The following is a 27222-nucleotide window of genomic DNA, read 5'->3' as shown; positions in this document are numbered from 1 at the left end:
TCCTGATACATAATTCATGATCAATAGCTGAGTATTGATCATTTAATTTTTTTCTTTGTCATGCAACAAAATTAGTACGTATGGACTCTTTGGGGTGCCATGTGAGATGCTAGGATCTATTTTAAGTTAATTCTTTAATATTTATCTCTTCTTATAATAGTTAATCATGAGAAAGAGTATTGAGACTTCAAGATGTGCTTTTGTAAAGTGACTAAGAGAATCAAATAAATTATCTCAACAAGTGTAAGATATAACCAGGGAAAAGTATATTGTAATTTAAAAAAAAAAAAAAAACATTGTGAGACTCTAGAACTGAATTTGAAAAATAAATGTTATTTAGAAAGAGAAATCTCTCTGAATATTCAAGAAACTTCAGGAAGAAGGTAGGACTTGAGTTGAATTTTAAAGAAGTATAAAATTTTGAAAGTCCAAAAAGAACTGCAGTAAAGGTATCAAAGGACTAATGAATTGTCTGGAAAAATTGTAGAAATGAAATTAAATTCAGTGAAGAGGGATGGAAGGAAGTAGAGAATGTGCCAAGAATACTGGACTAACAAGAGAAATGTTTAGAAGGCAACATTTAAAAGCTTTGAACATCAGGCAGAAGAATATTTAATTGATGCTGTGATACACAAAACTAGTTGGTATGTTACATATTAAAATCTGCATTTAAAGATCGATATCATCAAATGTCTAGCATTTATTTAGTGCTTAAGAACTTCCTATATTCCTTTGTAATTGATTTGTCTGAAATATGTATGAGAAGATCTTATTATTTTACCCATTTTACAGGCACAAGTACCTAAATCAACTTGCCAAGCCAACAGGAAAAGCAGTCTGTTTCTAAGCACAGGCAATCTAAAGCGAGAGCCTAAATGACACACAGTCTTGTACACTATGCTTCTGCAGTAGAAAGAGTTGGAAAGTGAGGAGACTAAAGACAGGAAAACAAGAAAAACAACTATGTAGGACATGACCAGTTTCAAGAACAATTTAAGGTTCCCTCGTAGAAAGATCTTTCCATGGTGAAGGAGGTATGAAAAACTGATGGGTGAGGCATGCAATTGAAGTTTAGATAGGGGGACTAAATTAGGAGAGAGGGGAGTAAAAATAGTAAACTCAAGATGTCCAGTGGAGTTACAGATAGAAATGTGCACCTTAGAAAATAAAAGAGAGGTTTTATAAGTAGTTTGATAGGAACAAGAGTCTGTATTTCAAAGGTCAGTTCTCAAATAGATTTGACCATTTCTATAGAGATTATAAATAAAGCTACATATTAGATTTGTTTTTAGAGAGGTTGAATGTAGAGGGGAAAGAACAGAAAGATTACTATAGCATTTGTACATAATTCAAGGGCAGGAAGACAAAAGTAGAAAAGGAAAAGAATGGTCTTATATTGAAAAATAGAAACAAAAGAGTCTCATTTCCTGGAAGTTAATAGGAGGCCAGAACTCAAAGAAAGAGAGAATGAAATGTTCTCAGGCAGATGAAAATTAAGGAAATAACGGTTACAACATGGTCACTAATGATTTTGAAGGTATAATTTAAGGTAAGTAGGTAAATAAAGGAGGGGGAATGAAATAAAGAAATAGAGTGTTTTTCCTTCTTGTTTTTGAAATAAGGTTTATCTGTGCAATATTTTACAAGACAAAAGGGAGCAGTATGGATTCAGACTCCAGGAGGAGGAGGAGGCACAAAACTAAAATTTGTGGAGATTGTTAAATGATAGTTTGCATTGTATGCCCACTACAAATCGATAGACTAAGACACATTAGAATCCCTACAATGGTCAAGGTCTAGAGTCCATGTAAGGCTTAGCCTGATTCTGCTCTCAGATTTCTATATAATCATGTTGACCTTATCAATTTTAGTCATATAATCATGCGAGAACTTTATTTACATAAGGCTGTTATTTTTAGTTTACAAAGCTATTTTGAAAATAGTATTGGCATATGTATATCTTTGGCATATATTAGGAGTCAAATCTCTGAATTATGTGTAAGCCTAGAGAGCCAATTGTCTTATTTCTGCCTCAGAAACACTTAGGATAATGCTGTTATTTTACAAACATATGAGTTTGTTACTGGAGAATTCTTGTTTATCACTGAAACTCATTGAATATTACTTTCTTTAATTAACTAATAGCAAATTCAGGAAGTTATTACTTCTGTACAAGTGATATTTTGAAATAGAATTAAAATCCTTAATTGAAAAAGATCAGAAAATAGTCTTATACTGTTTTCTCATTTATAGAGTCAGTGCTATGATGCCTTCTAATTCTAAAAGATGACACACTGACACTATTAATATCATTTGGAATGGTCTAAAATAGTTCACAAATCTTACTTAACGATATATTTTACTTTTGCTCTCTATTTCCAAAGGATGTTTTCTGGGGACTTCATGCTTTTTAGGGATTATAGCTGCAATCTTTCTTACTAGTATTTTTTGACCATGATTCCTAATAGATTTGTGTGAGGCCAGCAAGTTTATGCAATCTTTCTAGATAGATTAAAAGTCAACAGCACAAGCTAGCATGAATGTAGAAACCACTAGAGCACCTTGACAAAGAGTCAGAGTTCTGCCACCATTTTCAAAAGATAATTTATCACTTGATATTGTTAATATCACTTGATAAAATGTTTAGTGAATATTGTATAACAGGAAATCTTAAGTAAATTTTAATTTTCCTATGATAGTAACAATAGTACATTACAAGGGATTTAAAGGTTTTTTTCCTGTTAAAAGACTAATATTCAATTATACCATCAATCACTTCCCCGATTCTTGGAAAAAAATGATCCCTTAGTAGCTTGTAAGAAATGCTTTCAGAGAAAATACATTTAAATAATAACTTTATTAAAATGACTACTGAATCAAGAGTCAATATTTTAATAATTTAAATTATGCTTATATTAACTTTATAATACATACTTATATTTCCAGATACGATAAAATAATTTGTACTTTTTCATAGTATCTAAAAAGCTAAAAAATAAATGCCTGAAGTTTTGGTTGTTAAAGATGATAAAATTTGTTTTATATTTAATGGCATGCGAATAAGAAACAATCCAAAAATTTTAAATTAAAATAACAGTATAAAACTGCACTAAACACTACATTTATTTGCATGTAACTCCAGTAACAAATGATAGGTAAAAAACAATGTTTCAAGAAATAGCAGGTAAACATTGGTAACTTTTTTCCTCCAGCCCAGTTTCGTATCAGCTTAGTTTACTTTTCTTGACAAATGCAAAATTTCCCATTTTAGATTTTTGCATAAATTCTTGTTGTTTAATTTCTGGGTTTAAGAAACCTATTAAAGATTTCTTCGCCGATACATTTCACCAAAGTTTATTCTGGGTTTTAGCAATGATGATAATCTGAGACTAAAGCCATTTTCTGATTCTCAGCAAAACTCACTAATAATATTCTAATTCATTCTCTTCTTCTCAACTTAACGCTTGTACATAATGCCTAAAGATGGAGGAAATTATTTTAAAGATGGGGAAATTGTTCTCTTTAGGACCAGTTACAAGCAAATTGTAAGAGTGGATGGGAATGATGGAGGCTATTTTCAGCATGCTTCTGCTTTTTAAAGAAGTTTTTATTTTACTGGGGAGAGAATAAATATAAAAATGATTTTAAATAGCAGAAAAAGAAATATCCCAGGAAATTACAGTGCCTTTTGGCACGTGACTGGCATAGCCAGTAAATGCTATGAACTAAGCAGTGAAAGGAATGTGCAGAGTAAACGATGTTAGAGTTCTTCCTTTTAGGCTTTACAAAGTACTAATAGCTGACATTTATTGAATGTCTTCTTTGTGCTAACACTGTTCTAATTGCTCACATTTATTAATCCTCATAACCTATCAGGATAAATATTTAAACTTTATGAAAGATGCTAGTTTTGACTTTCAAAAATACCGAGTTTATATTACTATTATTATCCTCATTTCACAGATAAAGAAACTGTGGTACAAAGAAATTAAATAACCTGTTCAAACTTGAATGATTATTAAGTGACCAAACTGGAGATCAAACTGATAACATTAAATTTCATTGGTAACTACTTCATTCTGTGCTTTAGGGAAGAAGCCACTATAATTTGTTAGGGTGGGGATACGGTAAGAGAATCTGATTCATAGATTAAATCTGCTAAGCAGGATTCTGTCTCTTGGTGGTACTTTGTAAAGTCCTTGAGAAATGAGACAATATGTTTTCTACATTTGTACTCTACCTACTCCATGCACAGGAAAATATCGAGGGCATTTTTAATAATTACACTTCGGTTGCCAGTCATGTAGATAACTACTGTTTTCATGCATAGTAATAATCAAGAGAGTATGAGTCTATATAGAAGATATTACTATCGTAAACATCTTTTTTTCAAATTAACATAACAGAAGTTTTAAGGTCAGTGGCTTCCAACCCAGCTGTAGACCATGCAATATGAGAGTCACTGGGTTGGAACCTAGCTGTTACCGAGGCTAGATAGTCTGCATATTTAATGTCAGGGATAAATACTGACTTATACATTAATCAAGTGAGAGGATCTTAAATTACATCTCTTTTTCTGTATGCATAATTATCAGCATTGTACTTCAAACTTACTGACATATTTGCAAAATAGGTTAGATAGTCCAAGTCCAATTTAAAATCAAGCCCTTTTATTTTTTAAATTTCAGAATATTACAGGGGTACAAACGTTTTGGATACATGAATTACTTTTGTACAGATTGAGTCAAAGATATAAGTGTGTCCATCACCTAGATAGTGCGTATTGTACCTGTTAGGTATGAATTCACCCATATCCTTCCTCCCTCCCCACTGGCTTGATTTCTGTTGAATTTTATTACCATATGTGCACATGTGTGTTGATCCATTAGTTCTAATTTGGTATTGAGTTCATGTGGTGTTCGTTTTTCCATTCTAGTGATACTTCACTTAAAAGGACGGGAAACCAGTTCCATCCAGGTTGCTACAAAAGGCATTAGTTCACCATTGCTTTTTATGGCTGAGTAATATTCCATGGTATACATGTACCACATTTTATTAATACAGTTATGTATTGATGGGCACATGGGTTATTTCCACATCTTTGAGATTCTGAATTGTGCTGCTATAAACATTTGAGTTCAGGTGTCTTTTTATAAAATGTCTTTATTTCCTTTGAGTAAATACTCAATAATGGGATTGCTTGATCAAATTGTAGGTCTATTTTCAGTTCTTTGAGCTATCTCCTGGCTACTTTCCCTATGGTCGTACTAGTTTGCAGTCCCACCAACAGTGTATAAGTGTTCCTTTCTCTCCCCATACACACCAGCATCTGTTGTTCTTTTTGATAAAAGCCATTCTCACTGGAGTTAGGTGATATCTCCTTGTGGTTTTGAATTGCATTTCCCTGATGATTAGAGATGTGGAGCAATTTTTTATATGCTTATTGGCCACTTCTGTTAATGTTTTTTGCCCACTTTTTAATGAGTTTTTTTTATATTTTCTTGCTGATTCACTTGAGTCTTTGTAGATTCAAGCCCTTTTAAATTCCAAAAGGACATAAAAATCTTTTGCTTCTTTTAAAATTAGAGGAACTTGCAATATGTTTAGTCTTGGTACTCAAGGAGTGATTATACAATTTTCTAATACAAACCATAGTGTTAATATCAGAAGAATTGCATTCCTATTTTGAATACTTTAATATTCCTTATCTCTTTGTCTCTGAACTAATCATGGTGTTATGGAAATTACAGAAAATTAAAGTGAGAAGACCTGATCTCCCCATTATTTCCTACTGAAATTTGTCATGTAACATTGACTCAGACATGTCTTTTTCTCAAGAACCTATTTTCTACCTCTGAAAAAGTGGATGGGGTTAGATGGTCCAGATTCTAACAATTAATAATGCATTGCATTCATTTCAACTCTTTGTGTTTCAACTTTGCCTTATTTGTTCCTATAGATATTTGTTTAAATGAAAAAGTGATTTAAGAGTTTAGAATAAAGGCATAATACACTTACTATGTCTTTTGGTATTTAGGTGCATATACATTAGTGAAGCATTCTGTCCTGTCAAGCATATACTATCATAGACTGCTTTCAATTCTATAAGAATTTATTGAATTCCTTTCATTAAGAACCGAAATAAAATATGTACTGTGAGAGGCACTTTATTAGTAAAGATATTGCATTGATACTTATTCTCACAGTATAAGAATCTTAACGTGTGTGTATGTGTTTTCCTTTCATAAAGTCTGTTGGAATGGGTAAATTATCAGTTTTCAGCTACTATATAGCTTTCAGTTTCAACATCGTCATCAAACACTTTTATACTTAAGAGCCATAATACTTTAAGCAATTTTTTCTTAATGCCAAATTCTTAGTGTGGAAATAAGGCCTTTGGGAGCAAATAAAAAGTTTTTTGAGGACAATTTTTTGGCAAAAAGAGGTTCCAACATCAGTCTAGCAGGTCCAGTATACCCTGTGTAAGTGGATTGCAACAGCACAAGGTTTTGTAATTCCATTTTAACTTAGTCCGAGTTCTTCTCTAAGGAATTCCTTTATTCTCTGCATTAAGCAATAGGTAAAATATCCTGAAAATACAAAACTTAATTTGACTTCTACCAACTAAATGCAGAGGGTAATGGGGAAAAAAAGAGATAGTAATAGCATGGTGTCAAAGAGCACTAGTCTAAGGGTCGGAGACAAGGATTTTTCCTTATGATTCCACTACTGTTTGCCTAGGCTACCCTTCGGATAGCCACCTGGTTTCTCAGAGCCTCAGTGTGCTTTACTAGAAAATGTGACAATATTCTATGTCCTGTCCTGATCCATCATTCTGTGAAATGATGCTTCCAGGTGAAGGAAATAAATAGGTCACATTGTTCCCATAGTCATGACTCTCTAAAAGCTCATTTTCTGTGAAAGTGGCTTTCTTCCTCTTCCTCTAACACACTAAAGTTAAGTTGGAGCTCTTTAAACCTTGTCATTCCTCCCAAGGCACTTATTTGGAAATATTACCTGCCACAAAGTCACCTTTGTTTGCACTAGCTCCATAGTCTTTCAACTCAGAATGAGAGCCATGGAAGGAAACTGGGAGAACATCTATGGTAACTCCCTCATGTTACAGATCATGAAATCGACCCTGAGGGGTTTGGTGACTTTCCACTTTGTCCTAAAGCGAGGAATCAGATTCCTTATATAGGGTTTTTAATTCTGTCATTGGTATACTTTCAGTACAAGGGGCATCAGTGTTTTTAATGGATTTCATAAAGGAATAACAGGACAGCTTCCTTATCTTGTCCTTTTCTTTAAAAAGTAGTAACCCAATAATTATGGATTAGGTTGTTATAATTTTTGGAAACATTTTACTAATGGGTTGTTGCAAATATACTGAGAGTTAGGGAAGCCATATTGAGCAGGGTTTTGAAGGCAAGAAGTCAAATTTGTGTTTGTCATTCAGACATATCTATTTTTTTCATGTAGTAAATGTCATTATCTTCTGAAGTGCCCAACTCCTGAAGAAAAGGGAAGTTTCTAATACCTCTAGATTTTTCTCTCAATTTTTCTGTTTTGTCTCATCAATGCAACTCACTTAGGAGCAGAAGAGAAGTTAATGTTCAACCTGATAAGAACGTTTTAGGACAGCTTTAATAAAATTTGCTTAATAACTTGTGTTACTGACTGTTACAACATTACCAAAAGAGCACTCTCAAGCTTGCCAATGGTTTGTCTCAAAATAAACAGTCATGTCTTCAGTATTACACACTGATTCTCTTTGTAAAAGGGTAACTAAAAGAGGTTGCTATAAAAATCTGATGAGAACACTTATGCAAGTGTGGGACAAGGTTGGAAAGGTTTTCTTGAATGAGGTACTTGAGCTTGGCCCTTTATTCTGGCTGTCTAAAGGTTATAAACAAACTCTAAGTGCCTGTATTTACTACAAAGAAATAACCCTACCATGTTTTCTTTTCATAGGAAGTTGTCCTTGAAGAAGGTACAATTGCTTTTAAAAATTGGGTTAAAACAGGCACGGAAGTTTACAGACAGTTTTGGATCTATGAGGTGCAAAATCCACAGGAAGTGATGGTGAACAGCAGCAACATTAAAGTTAAGCAAAGAGGTCCTTACACGTACAGGTGAGTCCCACAGATAAGTGGCAGATTGAACATAAGTGACTTTGAACATATGTATTTCTAAGAAGGCTTCCACTTGATGAATGCCATTGCACTGAAATGCATTTCTTACTGTCTTGCCAGTAACATATCTTGAAATATATTTCCTACCTGTGTAGAGTCTTAATCTAAGGATTTAATGATTAGAAGATATTTATTTTTAATAGATATATACATTACCCAGCTATTTATTAGACAGTAGATAGAAAACAAATACAGATTTTTAATAAATTTACCAGCATCAAATAACATCTGTATGTTTATGAAGTTATTATACAAGTGTTTGGCACTTGTGGCATATATACTCTGAAATATGCATGTTGAACAGGGAAAAAAATTTTCAGTCTTTAACATCTTAAAATTAAATGTATACATTACATTGGTGGTTCTTAAAGTGTGGCTCCTGGATCAGCAGCAGCAGCATCACCAGGGAACTTGGTAGACATGAAAAGTCTCAGGCCCCACCCCGGACCAAATGAATCGGAGACTCCTAAGTTGGGGTTCACTAATGAGTTTTAAAACCCTCTGGGTGATTCCAATACATACTCAGTTTTGAAAACCATGGCACTAAACTTATTTTTACATAACTATGGTATGGATTTATATCCAAACTAATATCCAGATCATATAGATGTATACATATATCTAATAGTGTCATTTTTATATTTTCTCTAGTACTAAGACTATTTGCTACCTTTAGTTTACATTACCTAATAGTTTGACACTTTCTTGAACAGAAGCTTAGACTATTAGAACTAGAAGAAATGATTAGCCAGAATCTTTCATTTTGTAGGTAAACAATACCTTATACTATTGGATATAAGTTGACTTGTTCATGCTCACACAAATGTAGGAAATGGTACCTCTTGGATTTTTGTATACATTTTCTATTTAAATTACAGACTATGTATTTTCTAGTTATTAAAGTAAAAGGGAGATTAAGTTGCTAAAAACACTAACTTAACCGAGGATTATAGATATATTTATGATATCTTTATGGAACCTAGTTAAGTGCTGCTATCTCATTTGTTATACAAATGTATGTTTTCCTTCAAGGACAATTCATTACAACTAGTTACATACCATGATTAATGATTATCACAAAATTTTATATTTGTAATGATTTATTATAATTCATAGTTTTAGTATCTTATCTCTTTTGGATATTCTATGATTGTGTAATTTTCCTTCCCCTCCAAGGCATCAATATGTTTCTAGATTGACAACTCACACCCAAAATATGATGACATAACAGTAGTCATGTGAAGGTAGAGCCTCCTACCTTAGCATGCGATATACAAGCTGCAGAGGGCCTTGGTGCCCATCCTGCCTTAGCAATTTTCCCCAAGTTTCCTGTCTCTCTGCCCATGTTTGGGACTATTCAGAACTTTGTCAAAGAAGACTTGGTTTTCATTGTTACAAGAAAAGTCTTACTCTGGAAAATGTTTTTTTCACGGACTTAGAGTTGTTATGTTCTTAGCAAAAACCTACGCAGATATTTTGTTTCAAAAGAATGTTATAGGTATAGTACGTACGGAAATCTAGAATTCACATGACCTAATGAGAATCTGAGCATAATTGTTTAAAAAGTAGAACCTGAATGAATAAGTGTGAGGAAGAAATGGTTTTTAGAATTTGAGGACTCATGTTTTCTGGGCTTTTAAAATTTGTTTTGGGGAGGTCATGTTTTCTATTTTAAGGCTATTATTTGGGATATGAGGAAATATAAACATAAAATTGACCTAGTTCTCCTCTGATAGTTGACAACTCATATCTATTTTATTCTTAGAGCCTTTAACCTACCTAAGGGACAAAAAGGGGGTTCGTTAGATATACTTGATTTGCTTGGGGAGGAGTTGGAAGGAGGGTGAGAGAAGAGGAGTTGCATTTACAGCTGCATTTTATAAACAATGAACTCCTCTTTATATAACAATTTGAAAGAGATTCCTAACCAACTAGAAGTCATCTTGTCCCATGTCATCATCAAATGGAGTCGTTTTGTTTGTCTGAATGTCTTAAATAATGTGAAAACTGGTTAGCTTTCAGAAAAAAGTTAATACTTCGATAGCCTTCTATGTGTTGAGGTAAACATGCTTCCTCATAGTTAATTATACCCTAAACCAAGTTGACATTAAGAGTGTAGGAGATGTCCCTCCTCAAACAGGATCTCAGGCTTTATTTGGCCGATGAGTGAGTTTGGTAAAACTTTGAGAAGATATGACATGCGACAAGCTATAAAATCCATTGCTGGATTGAGATCTGACATATCTTACATATCTAACCTACACTATCTTTATGAAGACATTGTGATGCCTTCAAAATATTCTCAGATACAAATCTCAGAGAGAAATCATTTTTAAGTTACTTTGCTTTGGAAGGAATACAAAGAAAGCGATCTTGGGAAAACTCTAGGAAAAATTAGTTTCCTTGACGTTACTAACCAACACTTCCCCAAACTTGTATACAATGTAATTTTTAAACAACAAAAAATTAGTAATTATGTTCTTTTTAAAAGTGCAATCTAAAGGTAGGGCTTAGTTTTAAGGAGTTTCTCTTAGTGAGCGCCATCTACTGGTGCAATGTTGTAAGTATACTTTAGGTAAGCTCTAGAATTTGGGTCATAATTATTTTGCTATTATTTTAATATATACACATAAATATTCCTGAAAATTAAACTACTTCAATTTTAAATGTTAACAATATGTACTCCAATTTTTAAATAGTTATTTGAGAGAAAAAGCCTTGCTTATAATTAATTATCCTGGGTGCTGTTTCAGATTTTTGTATTCTTTGTATGTCTGCAGTACTCCAATGAGAATAAATGATGATATTTTAATGTAATTATATTAAAAAATATACATATTTATACCTAATTTTGAATAACATTTTTAAAGAATCAGCCACTAATGCATTTATTTCTGAAAAATATTTGTTGAGAACTCACTGTGTCTAAGGCACTGTGCGTAGAGATACAAAACACTGATAATCCCCACCTTAGAGTAATTTACATTTTTACTATAGTTTAATAAAATGTTTTTCTTTAAATTTCAGTCCCTTTTTTTAGTCTTTACCTTAGCTATTCACCTAGTATAACTGACATCCAAATATATGCTAGCACAATCATGATGTATACCTCATTACTTCTAAGTGACTATCTTGTACTTGCAAGGTATTTTTCCCCATAATAATCGCCATTTACCACATTCTTAAAATGTAGTTGGCACTTTGCAGCATGGAGATGTTAGAGCCAGGAGCTTAGAACTAGTATGTATTCAATATGTGGGGAGAGCCAGGGGGAGGGAAGGGTTAGTCTGGCCCTTAAAAATAAAATTATATTCTAATTCTCAGTAAAGTACTGATAAAGATAGAAGAGCCAGCACTGGATAGCCTATGTACTTTGAGGGTTTTTTCTCATATAAGAAAATGTGCTCTTAATATTGCCCTGCTTAAGCCTCTGCACTCTTTCCTCCTTACCCTCAGGATAAAGTCTGTCATCTGAGTATAGAATACGATATTTTCATGTTTGAGATCTTTATTTTCCACCACTCTCCTTCTCACTCAGTGATCCAACCACACTCAAACAGTTGCGTTCCTTAAAATATATAATGTTCTTCTTATCTTACACATGAAAAAATTCTTATCTTACACATGACACTGTCTGCCTTACTTTACCTAATTAACTTCTCTTTGTTATTTAGACCACTTAAGTGGAATGGCTACAAATTGTGTCTTGGCTCTGATCTCCACCATGATCACCCCAAACCTGGATTTGTATCCATTCTGTGCTTTCCCTTGGAGTCTGTGTAAACTCCCATTTTAATGCATATCACTTCTCCTCTGCTATTTTAATTTCCTGTTTGCTAGTTTAAGACCCCTTTTGATGAGTATGCTAACACTGGCTTATTTAACCCCATTGTTTAGCATAGTATCTGGCATCAAATATTTGTTGAATTAATATGGCATGTGAGATCTAATATCTACATAAGCCAAATTTTTTGACTTTTATTTACTTCTGTTTTTTCCAGAGTTCGTTATCTAGCCAAGGAAAACATAACCCAGGACCCTGAAGACCACACAGTCTCTTTCGTGCAGCCCAATGGTGCCATGTTTGAACCTTCACTATCAGTTGGAACAGAGAATGACACTTTCACAGTTCTCAATCTGGCTGTAGCCGTGAGTAGACAAACCACAAAGTTACTTGTTTTAAAATACTCTAGAATCCACTATAATTAATCTCATCATTAGAATTATTTGTAGGCTTTATTTGGCCATTTTTGTAAAAATGTGTTCCTGTGTCATTATTTTGAATGGAGTTAATAGGCATTTGGATAGATGGCAAAATCATAACAGTCAATTCAGTTTGAAGACCAGTTAAAGTGTATCAGTAAAAAAATAGGACTTGGAATGTCTTCTTGTGGCTGGCATTGAGGCAGACAAATGTAATCATGTAGGGAGATTAGACAAATCACACTTTTAGTTTTGGCAGGATTTAGCAATAATTTAAAAGATTTTGTTGCAAAATTTTTATTAAATTCAATTTTAGTATTTAATACATTTATTTGTTAAAATCTGATATTGTATTGGTGTCCTAAACAGTGATTTTGTTTTTGTAGGCTTCAGCCCATCTCTATCCAAATGCATTTGTTCAGTCGGTACTCAATTCACTTATCAAAAAGTCAAAATCTTCTATGTTCCAAACCAGGACTTTGAAAGAACTGTTATGGGGCTATAAGGATCCATTTTTGACTTTGGTTCCATACCCTGTTCCTACCACAGTTGGTGTGTTTTATCCTGTAAGTACCAAATATGAATGTCAATATTGTTGTCTTCTAATTAAATAAATAGAATGGCATTGGCAAGGCATAATTTCATAATTTAGTGTATTAGCCCTACTGCTGATCTGGAGATATATATCTGATATATATCCTAAATTTTTAAAAAAAGTCCGTATCTCATATGGCTTAACCTTTCCTAGTTGGAAAACTCATCTGAATTAAACAATTAAAATTTAAAAACTGAGATATAATCAGGTATCTACTCTTTTATAAATATATAATTTGTCTAAAATTATAAGCTAGTATGTAAATCTTTGAATACTATTTTTGGTTTTACCTTTTTGCATAAATCAAGTTAAATACCATATTTTTGTGTGTATGTTAAATGTATCCATCCTGTCATTCCCTTTTCTCCAGACCTTTTACAAATCTGTCTTGGTTTATATTAAAATGTTAGCCTAAATTTTCACATCTCAATGAGACTGATCAGTCAATAAGCCTCATTTTAATGGGATTGAAAATAAGAATTTCCGGTAGTCCACAAATGTCATGAAACGGCAGTTTGAAGATTAATGAAAATGTGAACTTGATGGTTCACTGATTTACAGCTTAAAGTTTTGAATTACAAATGGAATAAATTGACTATTGAATGGGAATTTTTGCTATGATTTCATTTGTCACTATACATAAATATTATATTCTCCAGTTCATTGTTATTATTTTACTTTTAGATAATGTTTAGAATTACAAGGTTATATATCAATATAAATGTAGAAAGCCTTCAGGAATCAGAGATTCAGTAATTATTTTAACTCAGTACTCATAACTTTTTCCTTGACTAAATTTTAATTTTGTATGCCTAATTTCTATCAGATCGCAACATTTAGAATAACTTTACAAATCATTGTTATTCTAGGTTTTGTTCAATTTGCCCTTACCTCGATGTAATAGGAGTCATGATCAAAATGTCCATATTAGCTTAATTATGACCAAAAGTGCTGGAGTTTGGATCATGTCAACTTCCGATGTTTATTTCAGCATTTAGCACGCATTTCTAGGAACGTTTTTATAGTCTATCCTTTAAAACATTCTAAAGGCCAATAATGTAAAAACCTTACTGCATATATATTTCAAGTTATATAAAATAATTATGAATAACCAGTGTTTGGGAAATGGGAAAGTGAGTTAATTACATATTTTATAACTTGAAAAATATGACTTGTTTTACAAGCAATTTTTTCTTGGACCTATCTTTTCAGTACAACAACACTGTAGATGGAATTTATAAAGTTTTCAATGGAAAAGATGACATAAGCAAAGTTGCCATAATTGACACTTACAAAGGTAAAAGGTAAGTATCTGGGTATAGCATGTGTGTTTGTGTGTCTCTGTACGCGTGTTACTAGCGTACTCTAAGGCAAGAGTGGTATTTGTTTCACAGTAGGTAAAGCACAGGCATCAACCTGTGGAACAGACTTGCTATATCTCAGCCCTGGAAACTCCTGTTCCAAAAGGCATCAATCCTTTAGTTGTGCCAACTGGCATGTTCACACCAGTGCACAGCTGCTGACTGTCAGCCCCAGTTTAGGGTTTGGTTTACCTTTATGGACAAATCCAAAGGGACTATTTTCATCCTTGCTGCATATCCAGCATCACAGTATAGCCGTGCAATTAGATAACAACAAATAAAAAGGAAGAAAATCAACACATCAACTGACTGTCTAGGAGACAGAAACATATTTGGTTTCTTTACTTTTGTAATAGAGTATATCAAATAACATTGTGTATTCCAGTGACATGACCTAAATGTGCCTATAAAAGTGGAAGTTTAATGACTCCATGTGAATGCTTTCATGACTTCCCCCTGCAAATGGTCTTAAAATAATCTTCTATGTTGATAATTCCGTTTTAACATTTATTAATGCAAAAATGGAATTAGGATTTCAAGTAAAGTTCTAAAATTTACATATGAAATGTGGAAATAAAAATATGCCACCTTTAAATTGGTGAAAGCACACGATAGCTTCATAAAGCCATTATTTGCTTTCTTTCCTAGTTTTGCTTGTTGATCTGAAGTATTAATAATTTACATGTGTAAAATAGGAAGGACCCTAATAAATATCAGGGGAGAAAGTCTTTTCTTTAAAGTTAATAATTGTGCTTTAGAACAGTTATTTCCTGAAAAAGGATAATGAAAACCAAAAGAGATGAAATGTTTTTATTAATATAAGTAACCACTGCCTCAAACTGAGTTTGTTTTCTGTTTTTTTTTTTTTTTTTTTGAGTCTTTATCTAACAATTGCATGTAAGAGTTAAATATTAACTAGTGGAGTACTTTTTGTGCTAAAGAGTCCATAGTTATTTATTTTTATAGAAAAGTCAAGTGGAGGAAAACAAACAATTCTAAATGTTTATTTCAAAGGAAATCACATCAGTTTCTTATATTGAGGAACAAGGAGCATTTCAATATTATAGAGGTTTTAAGGGGAGTTACTAAGCACTTCTAATTAGAGTAAGAATTTCACATTGCTATAAAATTGCAATAAGGTAGGTTTCAATCATCATGGCAAGACTTAGCATGATTAACAGCTTAATCTGTTTAAAACATAAGGAACAGCTTGTGTTGACATTGCACTGGATAATGGGAAAAAAAGTGGAAAAAAATTTTTTCCCATCATAAAAAGTGGCTGAAGATTCAGGGAAACATTTACTATTTTTTTTTACTTCTAGATATATACAGCTTATTTATATACCAGAGCATAACTAATAAAATCTGTTTTACTTTAATTCCAGCACATGCAAGAATTTAAAGGGAGAAAATATATACTTGTTGATTATCAACATGTTTTGAATCTGAATTGATCCAAATTCCTGCTGCTTCCTTCCTTCCCACTTCCTTGTTCAACCTTATGCTGAGCTTACATCAACCCACTTAACACTTTCCTTCTAGTCTCATACTAATGAATGATTCATTTCTCCCATTGGGGAAGAAAACCACTCTCTCCTAAGTAGAGATCTAAATTTCTTATAAATGTTTTTAAACTTTTTTTTTTAATCCCAAGTTGTTTCTAATTACCTTAACAGTTGGCAGTTTTTATTTTATGACCTAGCCATGTAATGATATCAGGCACTTAATTTATTGCAATAAGAGAAAAGGTTCAAACAAAGCATGAACCTGAGTGAATTAGAGAACATTTCTTAAACTTATCCCTTGCCACATCTAATCTTCTTATATTAGTAGAAATATTGAATCATAATATAAAAAGTAATGTGAGAAAGGTGCTCTTGAAATGAGAATTTTCTCTCTCTTTATTCCTAAGGAATCTCTCCTATTGGCCAAGTTATTGTGACATGATTAATGGTACAGGTAAGGACATTTGTTTTATGGTAATAGTCACAATGAACCTACCTCATCTTCTCTCACAAATTCACTGTCATACCTATAGTGCTCTGAAAGTTGAGGGTATGTGTTTACCTGTGTTTATAGCTCCACAACAGAATTCAGAATCTAGTTTTATATAGGCTTTAGTAAATATTTAATGTGATGGGATTTCTGAAGATTAACCATAAAGAAGTAGCTCTTATTGCATTACTAGGGAAATGTTTGCTTTGTAGAATCTTTACTTAATGAACTGCCATCCTGGCAACAGAAGTAATGGTTAAAACAAAAACCTCAAAGTAGTTACTAGTCAAATCTTTTGTAAATATTTTAGATATAACTTAAAATTGAAAGAATAAAAAATTAAGATAATTACAAAAGAGAAAACACACTGATACCAATGCAAAAAGGGTCTGGCCTGGGTCTGGTTACTTGCTGCATAGAAAGCCAATTACTGAGTCAACAAGTATTGCTGAGGAAGAAAGGAATTTGTAAGGCAAAAAATATCAGGAGAAGGTGAGGGGGAAGCAGCCTCAAATCCATCTCCTGACTAAGAGAGAGTACAGGTTTTTTTTAACAAAGGGGCTTCATGCTTTTGGGGCAGGTTAGTGAAGGATGGTGAGTCTAGGCATCAGAAAGTCCATGTAGGAAACTTCAAAATCTCAACTCTGTTGTCTTGCAGAAATTCTATAATTTGGGGGAAAAAACTCAAAAAGGTTAAAATAGTTATTGTTACAGGGTTCTGGTTATCAAGCCCTACAGGACAGAGAATCTAAAACATGAGAGGAAGGAGGTTATAAAAAAAAATACAGGGATCATTGAAATTTGTTCATAGAGCCAGTTACAATATTTCTAAGTGAGGTTTAAAGCCAAGGTAGAATCAGTGAAGTTATGAGACAGAACCATCTGTCTTGGATAAGATGGTCAGAATGAGACAGAATCAAAAAAGACTAGATGTTTATTAACCACATAAAATGTAGATGAAAATAAGCATTCTGAATTAGAATCAGGGAAAAAACTGTAAACTTAGATTTAGGGTATGGTCAGATCTGGTTTATTATTCTCCTTGAAGAAAAGGAACATATACATATGCCTATGATGTTTAAGAATTAAAATTTTAAAAGCAATGGGAATCAAATACCATGAGGGAATTACAATTAAAAGTGTACTTTCAACTACTAAGAAACAGTAGCATGAAGTTTACAAAGTTGGTCAGAGAATAATCTAAATGGATAAAATAAAGATGAAGAAAATTCCATAAAAAGGAAGCACAGAGAATGTTTACTTTTCCAAAGGCATGATTGAGATTTGCATGCTTATTTAATTCTATCACTACCTTATAGAAAAAAACAACAAAAGCATTGCTGGTTTTGCTTTGCAGGGTTTTGGGCTACTGGAGGGTAGCTGAAGAAATTCCTTTCTAGGTAAAGCATTGCTGGAAATAAATTGTCAAGTCCTCAGTCTTACTGACTCTAGTATAGTTGCACAAGCATAAAATACTTAGTCCTTAGATACAGACAGAAATATACTATGCTGCTCCTAAATAGTAAAGGATTCTTTATGGGGTTAGGGGAAAACAACCATTAAACAATTTTGCCCAAAGCTAAGTAGATAGGTTTAATAAGAGGCTTAATTAATGACAATAATATAAATACATGTGAATTGGGCATGAAGGTAAAAATACCTAAAGGGAAAATAGAAGTAAAACAAAATAGGAGCAGAGGAGGTTGGACAGGAAGGGGATGTGTCCTGCGAGACAGTCTTGGTTACAGCACTAGGGAAAAGAGTAATGCAGTGTTCCAAAGTGTTTTCATCATGATTTAGAAGTGAAATCTTTACTTGTAATAAGTTTGAAAAGACATTAAATGAAAGTATTGATATACATTTAGAGTGTTTCTTTTGGGGGGAAGAACGCCCTGCTAACATCAGCTATCCCGTGGTCATTGCCCGTGATAATTGCTGGGTAGAATTATGACATACTCTTCAGTGATATTTCAGATGATTTTTAAAAAGTTTTTCAATGTATTTTTCTTTAATTGTTAAGGTAACAGGAAGACAGTTGTAGGCAATGCCTATACAAGGACTATATGGGAAATTTAAGCTGGACTATAATATCCAACGGTCTCAATAGCAGGATCAAAAAGGGATCACAAAATCACTGTTGTTGTGTTATGTTTCACTTCTCACAAGAGTGTAGATGAAGATAAAGTCAGAAGGTAGAAACTCTTGCCAGAAAAAGAACCTGGAATTCATCATTTTAAGCAAACATATTCAGTAGTAGCTCATAAAAATACCTGAACATTATCAATTGGTGATATTCATTTGAGGAGTGAATGGAGGAGTTAACTAACTAGATTTTTTCTGTCTCATGTTGTCTTTATTGAGTCTTTTTTTATATTTCAGAATATTACTGGGGTACAAATGTTTTGGCTACAGGAATTGCTTTTGTACAGTTTGAGTCAAAGTTATAAGTGTTGCTATAGCTATTCGTAGTTATTTCTTCATATAGCCAAACTCAATAAATGACTCTTTGAATTTGATGAGTATGTTTTCAAAGAATTTGCAGGAAATTTTTTAGTGAGAGAAATAGTTTTAGTAAATAGTTTTAAAAATATTAATCAGCCATTAGGGCAGATAAATGAATCACTATTAAAAATAAGAACAATGTGGATATGGCAGGAATTTTAAATGAAGTTTGTGGTAAGAATAATACCACTTTACTTATGGGGTGGGGTATTTAAAAAAATCACAGTTTTGTTTATTAATCAGTTTATTTTGTACTTGTGAATGTGTATAGTGTACAGATGTTGTTGAATATGGTAGACATGTAGCTGTAAGGCACTCGACATGTGGCTAGTATGATTTGAAATGCACTGTAAGTATAAAATACAAACTGGATTTTGAGAATGTAAAAAATGAAGCTACTATTTATTTAGGCAGTTTGCCTTATATTTCTATTGCCCATGCTGGAATAGAGATTTCTAGATTTTTCTAGAACACATCTAATAACTTGCTACTGGCTTGCTTTTAAACAGATGCAGCCTCATTTCCACCTTTTGTTGAGAAGACCCGGGTATTGCAATTCTTTTCCTCGGACATTTGCAGGTAAGACAAAGACATTAAGGTACGTAGGTGAACCAGACCTCTTTCTTCCCAGTGCTGATTAGGAAGATTTCTTGATATCTTAAGAATAAATATAATAATATAGAATTCATAATGTTTATTAACTTTTTGGAAACAATTCTCCTACATCCTTCAATCTTTTTATAATGCAAACCATTTTCTTTGCCATTTCTAAGCAAGAGCTAGTTTGCCCTTCTTTTAATAAACTAGTAGTCTATTTAATAAGGGCATGCCAAGTCCTTCTAAAGGTGTCCAGAGACGATGATACAAATGTAACAGAACTGTGTTAACTGACATGCTCTAATCAAATTGGCCGTGGTGGTGGCAGTAGGTACCACAAATGTATTGGGTGTATTAGCCGTATCCCTAAACACTGTAACTGTGGGCAAGCATATAACTTCTGTAAATCTTTTCCTTATATGAGAAATTGAAGAGAGCGGTTATTTTTTCATATAGTGGTATCTGGGGATTAGAAGACATGTGTCTTGAGCCCTAGCACATTGCATAGGTTACGGTAGACACCTGCTAAATGATGGAGGTGAACAAGATATATATCAAGCATGCACACACCCCAGCAAGCAAATGGATTTCCTCTCCAAGATTAAATCATTATAGACAGAAACTTTGAGAAATGACTTCAGTGTAAATACTCCATGGTAGTTCATAAGCTTAGATGGTTTTGAGAACAAAGATAAGAACAGTTCATACTCAGGTATGAGTTCTGGTATGCGTTTAAATTTCACAAGAACTTTTTTTGCTAAGAATTAAACAAGACTTAAAATTCTAAGTTAAATGAAGAATATAAGAAAAATATGAACCTCCAGAATGTATTAATAGTTCAGAACCCTGGAATACAGCTTTTTAAAAAAATTTTATCTGTGTCTAGGTCAATCTATGCTGTATTTGAATCTGACATTAATCTAAAAGGAATCCCAGTGTATAGATTTGTTCTTCCATCCAAGGCCTTTGCATCTCCGGTTCAAAACCCAGACAACCATTGCTTCTGCACAGAAAAAGTTATCTCAAAAAATTGTACATCCTATGGTGTGCTAGACATCAGCAAATGCAAAGACGGTGAGTAAATATTCACAGTAGCACAGTCCATGACATAATTTGCAATATTCCTTAAAATGGAACCTTTACCCAGAATGCAAAATTTAAAGCAAGCAAGCAAGCAATCAGGGCAAAAGAGAAGGGTCATGACAGAAAATGTGTTAATTTTGTATTGTTTCAGTGTTGCAAAATTTAGTTATCATTAGGTAAAAGCACACCAGTATTTCCTTGTGCTGCTTTTAGATTTAGGGTAAAAGAATAATTTCTAGAACACTTGGAGCATCCCAAGTGATCCATTTACTATTGCTCTAACCTTTTCCCCTAGAAAATATTTTCAGTATGCTTCTACAATAAGAATTGACTTAACACACAAAATTTGGAGTCTGTGTTATGTTGCTCATATTCATCATGAAGGGAGTGTTGATGAAAATTCTTAAAGAAATTCTTAGTCCATAGATATATTGCTGCTGAAACATGAACATATTTAGTTGCAACTTTCTATTCAGTAGCTAAACTATACAAATTGAAAATTGACATCTAAGGAATGTAGAACAGATATCAACTAACTTATTAGTAGGATGCAGAGTTTTATTTTTGTAAAATAGCCACCTGATGTTACACTTCTCTCCCATCCTTATCCCCAATCAGTGTCCAAGACCAGCTATGTATATTTTTATGGAAAAAGCTTTATTTTCAAGGAAACGTTTTCTGAGTGATTTGTGAAATAAGCAAAGTTAGTTATCCCCAGTTGACTCTTAAAATTTGTCTTCAGGAAAACCTGTGTACATTTCACTTCCCCATTTTCTACACGCAAGTCCTGATGTTTCAGAACCTATTGAAGGCTTAAATCCAAATGAAGAAGAACATAAGACGTACTTGGATATTGAACCCGTAAGCAAATATATTATTGATCTGCTTTGGTTGATATTGAAAGAAAAACATCTTGTCAGTTATACTTGTCAACCAAATTTATTGAATCACATTTTGTGTCAGTGAAAATGATATGATTTCTTCCTAATTAAATTTTAATTTTATATATGTAATTCCATAAGCCTTTTTAATAAATAAAAATAATTCTAATTGGCTTCAAATAATTTTATGTTACTATTCTATGTTTAACTACAGATATTGCTTATATGAGAAGTCATCATATATGGGATTAAAAGATTTTATAGGAATTCGGAGCATGATCTGTTATACTTTGTTATAGCACAATAGTTTTATTCTTTAATATTTTTCTTTTCAAAAGTTAAATGCAATTCTAGAATGTTTCAGTTTAAATAATGATAGTTACAAGTGTTAACTTATAATGATAATTACAACTAATAATACATGGATTCTGACTGAATATGTATTTGGATCATATATAGTTCAGGAATTAATTACATGATCTCTAAAACCATTTCAGGTAAATCACAAATATTAAGTTGGGCAAAGAAATTGTGTGTATATGCATTGATATGTACGTAATATATTTAATCGGTCCAGTTAACTAACTTTTATAATTTTCAAGGAGTCCTTCTTTACTTTCTCTTCTGCTGCAACAAGTTTTAGGTATTATAAAATAAGAAGTTTGTAGTTATTTTAGTTGTTCTCTTTTTAGATAACTGGATTCACTTTACGATTTGCCAAACGGCTGCAGGTCAACATATTGGTCAAGCCAGCAAGAAAAATTGAGTGAGTCTCTTGAATAAGGTTATTTTTATACAATTTGTAGTATTTCCTTGTTAGAATGTAAGTCTATCAAATCTTTAGCTTAAGATCACTAAACAATCATTATTAAATGCTTATGATAACTTTCGTCTGTAATAAAATGTGAGCATTTGATAGCATCTCTCATTTTGTTAGCTAAATATTTCTTTAACAGTAAATTTCTGTGCTCGGAAAAAATTAAGTAATTAGAAATCTGTGTTAGAAAGATTTATAAGCAAAAGAAATGTGAGAAACAGACTAAAATTTAAATGATTCATAACAGGGAACAAACTCAAAAAAGGCAATTCTGAATATTTATTTATACTAGTAATTATTAAAATGTTTATAATATATGTATAAATGTATTTATATTTTCATAATTTTCAATGTCTATTGCAGAGCACTAAAGAGTCTGAAGAGGAACTATCTTGTGCCTATTCTGTGGCTTAATGAAGTTAGTATTTTAATCTAGTCATTAAAACAAACTTCTTTGTATATAAAAAGCTTTTATTTTTTTATTTATTTTTTTTTTTTTGAGACAGAGTCTCACTCTGTTGCCCAGGCTAGAGTGAGTGCCGTGGCGTCAGCCTAGCTCACAGCAACCTCAAACTCCTGAGCTCAAGCGATCCTCCTGTCTCAGCCTCCCGAGTAGCTGGGACTACAGGCATGCACCACCATGCCCGGCTAATTTTTTTTCTATATATATATTTTTAGCTGTACATATAATTTCTTTCTATTTTTAGTAGAGATGGGGTCTCGCTCTTGCTCAGGCTGGTCTCGAACTCCTGAGCTCAAATGATCCGCCCACCTCGGCCTCCCAGAGTGCTAGGATTACAGGCGTGAGCCACCGCGCCCGGCCTAAAAAGCTTTTAATATTTCAAAAGAATGTATAGTATTTGAAGTTGTATGTATTTCCATTGTTCATATGGAGAGGTTAACAAATTACACCTATTTGAGAGACCCTAATCATATAGAAATATGACCTTGTTTTCAGTTTTCCTTTTTTAAAGTACTTCCTATCATTTAGGATTATCTTCAAAAAAAATTTTTTTCTGGTTATAATGCTTGTCTTAGGGAAGAGGCACATGCATGCAACTGAAAGTAAATTAAGATTCAATATTATAGCACTAATAAAAGCCAACTATGCATATAAAGGCTAGGTTAGAGTAGGCATAGGAAGTCTATCCTGTGTCCTGACAAGATATTTTTAGTGTAAACCACTGCATTGATTAACCACAGGAATAGAAAAGACATTGAATTTCCCTCTGTCACTGGGAAACATCCTTTGGATAATTAGGCAGTAGTTCAGAGCCAGTTCTGAAGATCAAATGTGTCACAGTACAATGTAGAGTACTTGCTATACATCACTTGTAAAGGGAGAGGGATTATCTTTCACTCTGTAAATATTCTATGTGGCACTTATTGCCTTCTTTGACATGCATGAGGAAGTCCATTGACTTATAATACAACTGACTAAGGCCCATACAGGTGTTAGAGAAAAGAGTAATATATATAATTGGAGGGTTGGAGTGTTAATCTGCCCAAATAATGGTAATTGTTAATTTGCTTACAGACTGGGACCATTGGTGATGAGAGGGCGGAAATGTTCAGGAAAAAAGTGACTGGAAAAATAAACCTCCTTGGCCTTGTAGAAATGATATTACTCAGTGTTGGTGTGGTGATGTTTGTTGCTTTTATGATTTCATATTGTGCATGCAGATCAAAAAAAGTGAAATAGGTAAGTAAACACAAAAAATATATATATTGCTCAAATAATGCAATAGCTTATATATGACTTGTTTGCATTTTATCAAACAGTTGTTTTACATTATTCCATAAATATTTCTGGACTTTTGGGTGAGTAAATAAGACCTATGAATGTCAAGCAGATCACTAAATTACATCTTTAATTCTGGGGGAGAATGGAAATAAAAGATTTAATTGTGACCATTGTAAAGTTGCCACAAATAACTTTTGTCAAAAATTTTAACTTGTTCATTTCCCAATTATATAGCTATTATATGTATTTCAAAACCAGATAAACCATTGACTAGGAAAAGTTGTATAAATGTAGATATTGAAATGGAAAAGGGAAATAAGCTAGAAATTAATGAGACCTAAAACAAAAGTAAGCTATTTAAGAGAATACTAAAATGAAAACAGGATTGTTGCATGCTGGCCATGTGTTCTCCAAATCCAGGATGTGTACCTTAGATGTCTAATGTGAAGACCTGATGAACAATTGAAAGACTTTACCCAAAATTTGAATATAACAGTACAAGAAAAGGAGAAAATGGTGTTCAACACAGTAAAGTGAAATTACTCAGAGTTTAGAAGAAAAACAAGTAAACAAGATTTTCATAAAAGTGGTTCAGGTCTCTGTGCTTTGGTTATTAGTGCCCTTTCTCCCCTGTACATAAACAGGAATAAATTCCTGACCTCCTGAAGGCTTTTCTTTAGATATCATGGATGCCATTGGTGAGGGAGAGGTTTTTCACTTTCTCAAGCACTCCCTTTCCAGACTTCTGAAAAAAAATACACAATGTAAATAAAAGCAGAATACTTGCTACAAAAATCACAAATTCACAACAGCTTTTTTCTATACTTCCAGACTAGTGACCTTAAGCTGCTTTGTATAGAAATTCAGGAGCTGCTGCTGATACTAGTAGTTTTTGAGCTATGTGCCAGTATCATGCTAAACATTTTACATGAATGATCTCATTTTATCCCTACTACAATGTCATGAGTTTCCAATAGTCTGGGTTCATCAGCATCCACTCTATCTTCTGGAGACATTCATTGTAACAGAAGCAAAATTATGTATGACCAAAGTATAAATTAGTTAAATTAATGATTTTAAAAAGTAATTTTGGGATTAAAAATTCCTGTTAGTGGCAGAAATAATCAGAACAGAAAATTGGTTTGCCTCCCCAGACACAAAATATTTGTTTTCTGAAAAGACTGAATACTTCTACCTACAATTTATTTGGACAGAACGTTTTCAAAATGCTAACCTACTATATTCACATTACAATAAATAAAGGAAATATTTCACTACCTTTAATCATGACTTGTTATTGGGCAGGCATTAAACAAAGATACTTACAAGACCACTTATATAATCAAGAAAAAGGATTATCCACTGAAAAGTACAAAATAAAGTGTTCTATTGGGAAAACATACTTTTAAAAAGGAAGATATAAAAGTATTATGTATTAAAGTTAAATGATAAATTTCACTACTGCTTAATGATCCCTGGCTGTCAGATTCCTTGGGTCTTAGAATTGAAAGCTTGCTAGAGTGTCCTTGTCAACAAATGTTAGAGTTGCTTACACATTTTTGTCTTTATGAGGAAAAATTACTGCCTTTTCTTTTCTTTCTTTTTTTTTTTTTTTTTTACAAGTAGAGAAGAAAACTTTTCTTGGTTTACTAGATTATATCTTTGGGCAGATTTGTGAACAATTGAAACAAGTAAGGAGACAGGTGTAGAAGGCGGTGGAGCTAATGTGTGGTTTTACTCCACGCATCACAAAGGAAGCTAAGCCAATGGTCCTTTTGAAAGTAGAAGATATACCTTTAAATGGAAGGTGGTCTGAAGGATGTGGCAGTGCTGGTCCAGAGCAGATTCAATTAGCTACCATTCCTTGGGTGGTACGTGCTGCTCTCCAGAGTGGGGATGTAGCCCTCTATGTATGGTCTTTGAATGGAAATATGCATTGCCTTATTGGTGAAGTCTGAGAACTTCTCTGTGCAGCTTGAGAAACTGGGCTGAAAAATAAAAAGTATGATATCTTGGATACATATGATTTCAGTATCATCTATTATTCCATAGCTTTCTGATAAGTAATAACATGTCTTCTACTTTACAGGCAGCAAATGAGTCTTTATACATCTGCACCAGCTACGTCGGGACCTTTGGTGATACCAATGCACAAAATGAAGATTTAATGTGCTTCAATTTTACAAATCACACCTTCTCTTTTAGTTGAAGAAATGGTGGCACTATTTTTTGTTTTTTCTCTAAGCAGCACATTTCAAAAGGATTAGCAAGAGATCATTAAAATTTATACTTTGACTAAAACCCAGAAACTTTTAAAATGCATCATTTCCACAATTGAATTGATTTCAGTTTCTGCAGACTCGCTCAAGCATGAACCAGTTTTTCTTTTTTTTGGTTCCAAGTCACTAATCAGTTCCATGATCTAAACAAATTCTAAGCTCTACACGCCTGTCGGTCTTCCTCAGCAGCGGGAAAGCATCATCGCCCTAGTAGTCCCCAAGACTGACAGTACAGTGCACTTTATGAGCACCACATATTTTGAAGGACAATTTAAGAATGCAAAATGATTGCCTTGTAACCATTTATTATATCTTAAGTTTCTTTCTCTATGGAATACTTTGCACAGCAACAGCAGGCATCATAACCATTTTCTTTATAAAAATATGGGCTTATATTTTGTCATTGATCATGCAAATGGACATTTTTAGCACACTTTATCCTTTAAAGACTGTCATTTTCCACATACTTCAGCTCTTCTGGAAATCTGAGTAGATTTTGATGTTTCTACTCAGTTGCAATTTATGCTTGGCAACCTCAGAATGCTGTTCTAGCATTAAGAGATTTAAAGGATAATAAAGGAATTATTGTGTGAAACATTACAAAGAGTAATAGTTGTTTTTTCTTTTTGTTCTCATAGTCACCTCAGAAAGACTGGTTTTGACCTTTAAAACAGCAGTCCCCTACCTTTTTGGCACCAGAGACAGATTTCACGGAAGACAATTTTTCCACGGGTGGGGGTGGGGGTGGGGGTATGGTTTCCAGATGATTCAATCATATTAAATTTATTGTGCACTTTATTTCCATTATTATTACATTGTAATATATAATGAAATGATTATACAACTCACCATAGGTTGGGTAAAGCCTGCTTTGATAGATATTCTTGCTTAAATTCCTGTGCTTTATCTAGTTCCTATTGTGCCACAAAATACCCTAATTTTATGAGGTATTTCACTGAATTCCTATTTC

At 33.0% G+C, this 27222-nt stretch overlaps 1 protein-coding gene across 7 annotated transcripts in view; it reads left to right on the top strand.

Moving 5' to 3' along the window:
• Positions 1 to 26841, top strand: part of LOC138377389 (platelet glycoprotein 4) — a 72039-nt gene extending 45198 nt beyond the window's left edge. For 3 of the 7 annotated variants that reach the window (XM_069462276.1, XM_069462274.1, XM_069462275.1), the window contains 11 exons: positions 7975 to 8135; positions 12197 to 12344; positions 12785 to 12964; positions 14206 to 14297; positions 16267 to 16313; positions 19361 to 19430; positions 20335 to 20522; positions 21274 to 21392; positions 22105 to 22178; positions 22593 to 22647; positions 23767 to 24175. In XM_069462276.1, the coding sequence (XP_069318377.1) occupies positions 8083 to 8135; positions 12197 to 12344; positions 12785 to 12964; positions 14206 to 14297; positions 16267 to 16313; positions 19361 to 19430; positions 20335 to 20522; positions 21274 to 21392; positions 22105 to 22178; positions 22593 to 22647; positions 23767 to 23931 (1191 nt within the window). In that variant the 5' untranslated portion in view covers positions 7975 to 8082 and the 3' untranslated portion in view covers positions 23932 to 24175. Of the gene's footprint in view, positions 1 to 7974; positions 8136 to 12196; positions 12345 to 12784; positions 12965 to 14205; positions 14298 to 16266; positions 16314 to 19360; positions 19431 to 20334; positions 20523 to 21273; positions 21393 to 22104; positions 22179 to 22592; positions 22648 to 23766; positions 24176 to 26062 lie in introns of those variants that run through there. The other 4 variants (XM_069462272.1, XM_069462270.1, XM_069462273.1 and 1 more) reach the window with 3 other exon arrangements.
• Positions 26842 to 27222: the final 381 nt, after the last annotated feature.

Source organism: Eulemur rufifrons, chromosome 29 (assembly GCF_041146395.1).
Source record: "Eulemur rufifrons isolate Redbay chromosome 29, OSU_ERuf_1, whole genome shotgun sequence".
NCBI lineage: Eukaryota > Metazoa > Chordata > Mammalia > Primates > Lemuridae > Eulemur > Eulemur rufifrons.
The sequence above is the reverse complement of the archived record's forward strand: the minus strand, read 5'-3'. Positions and strand labels throughout refer to the sequence as shown.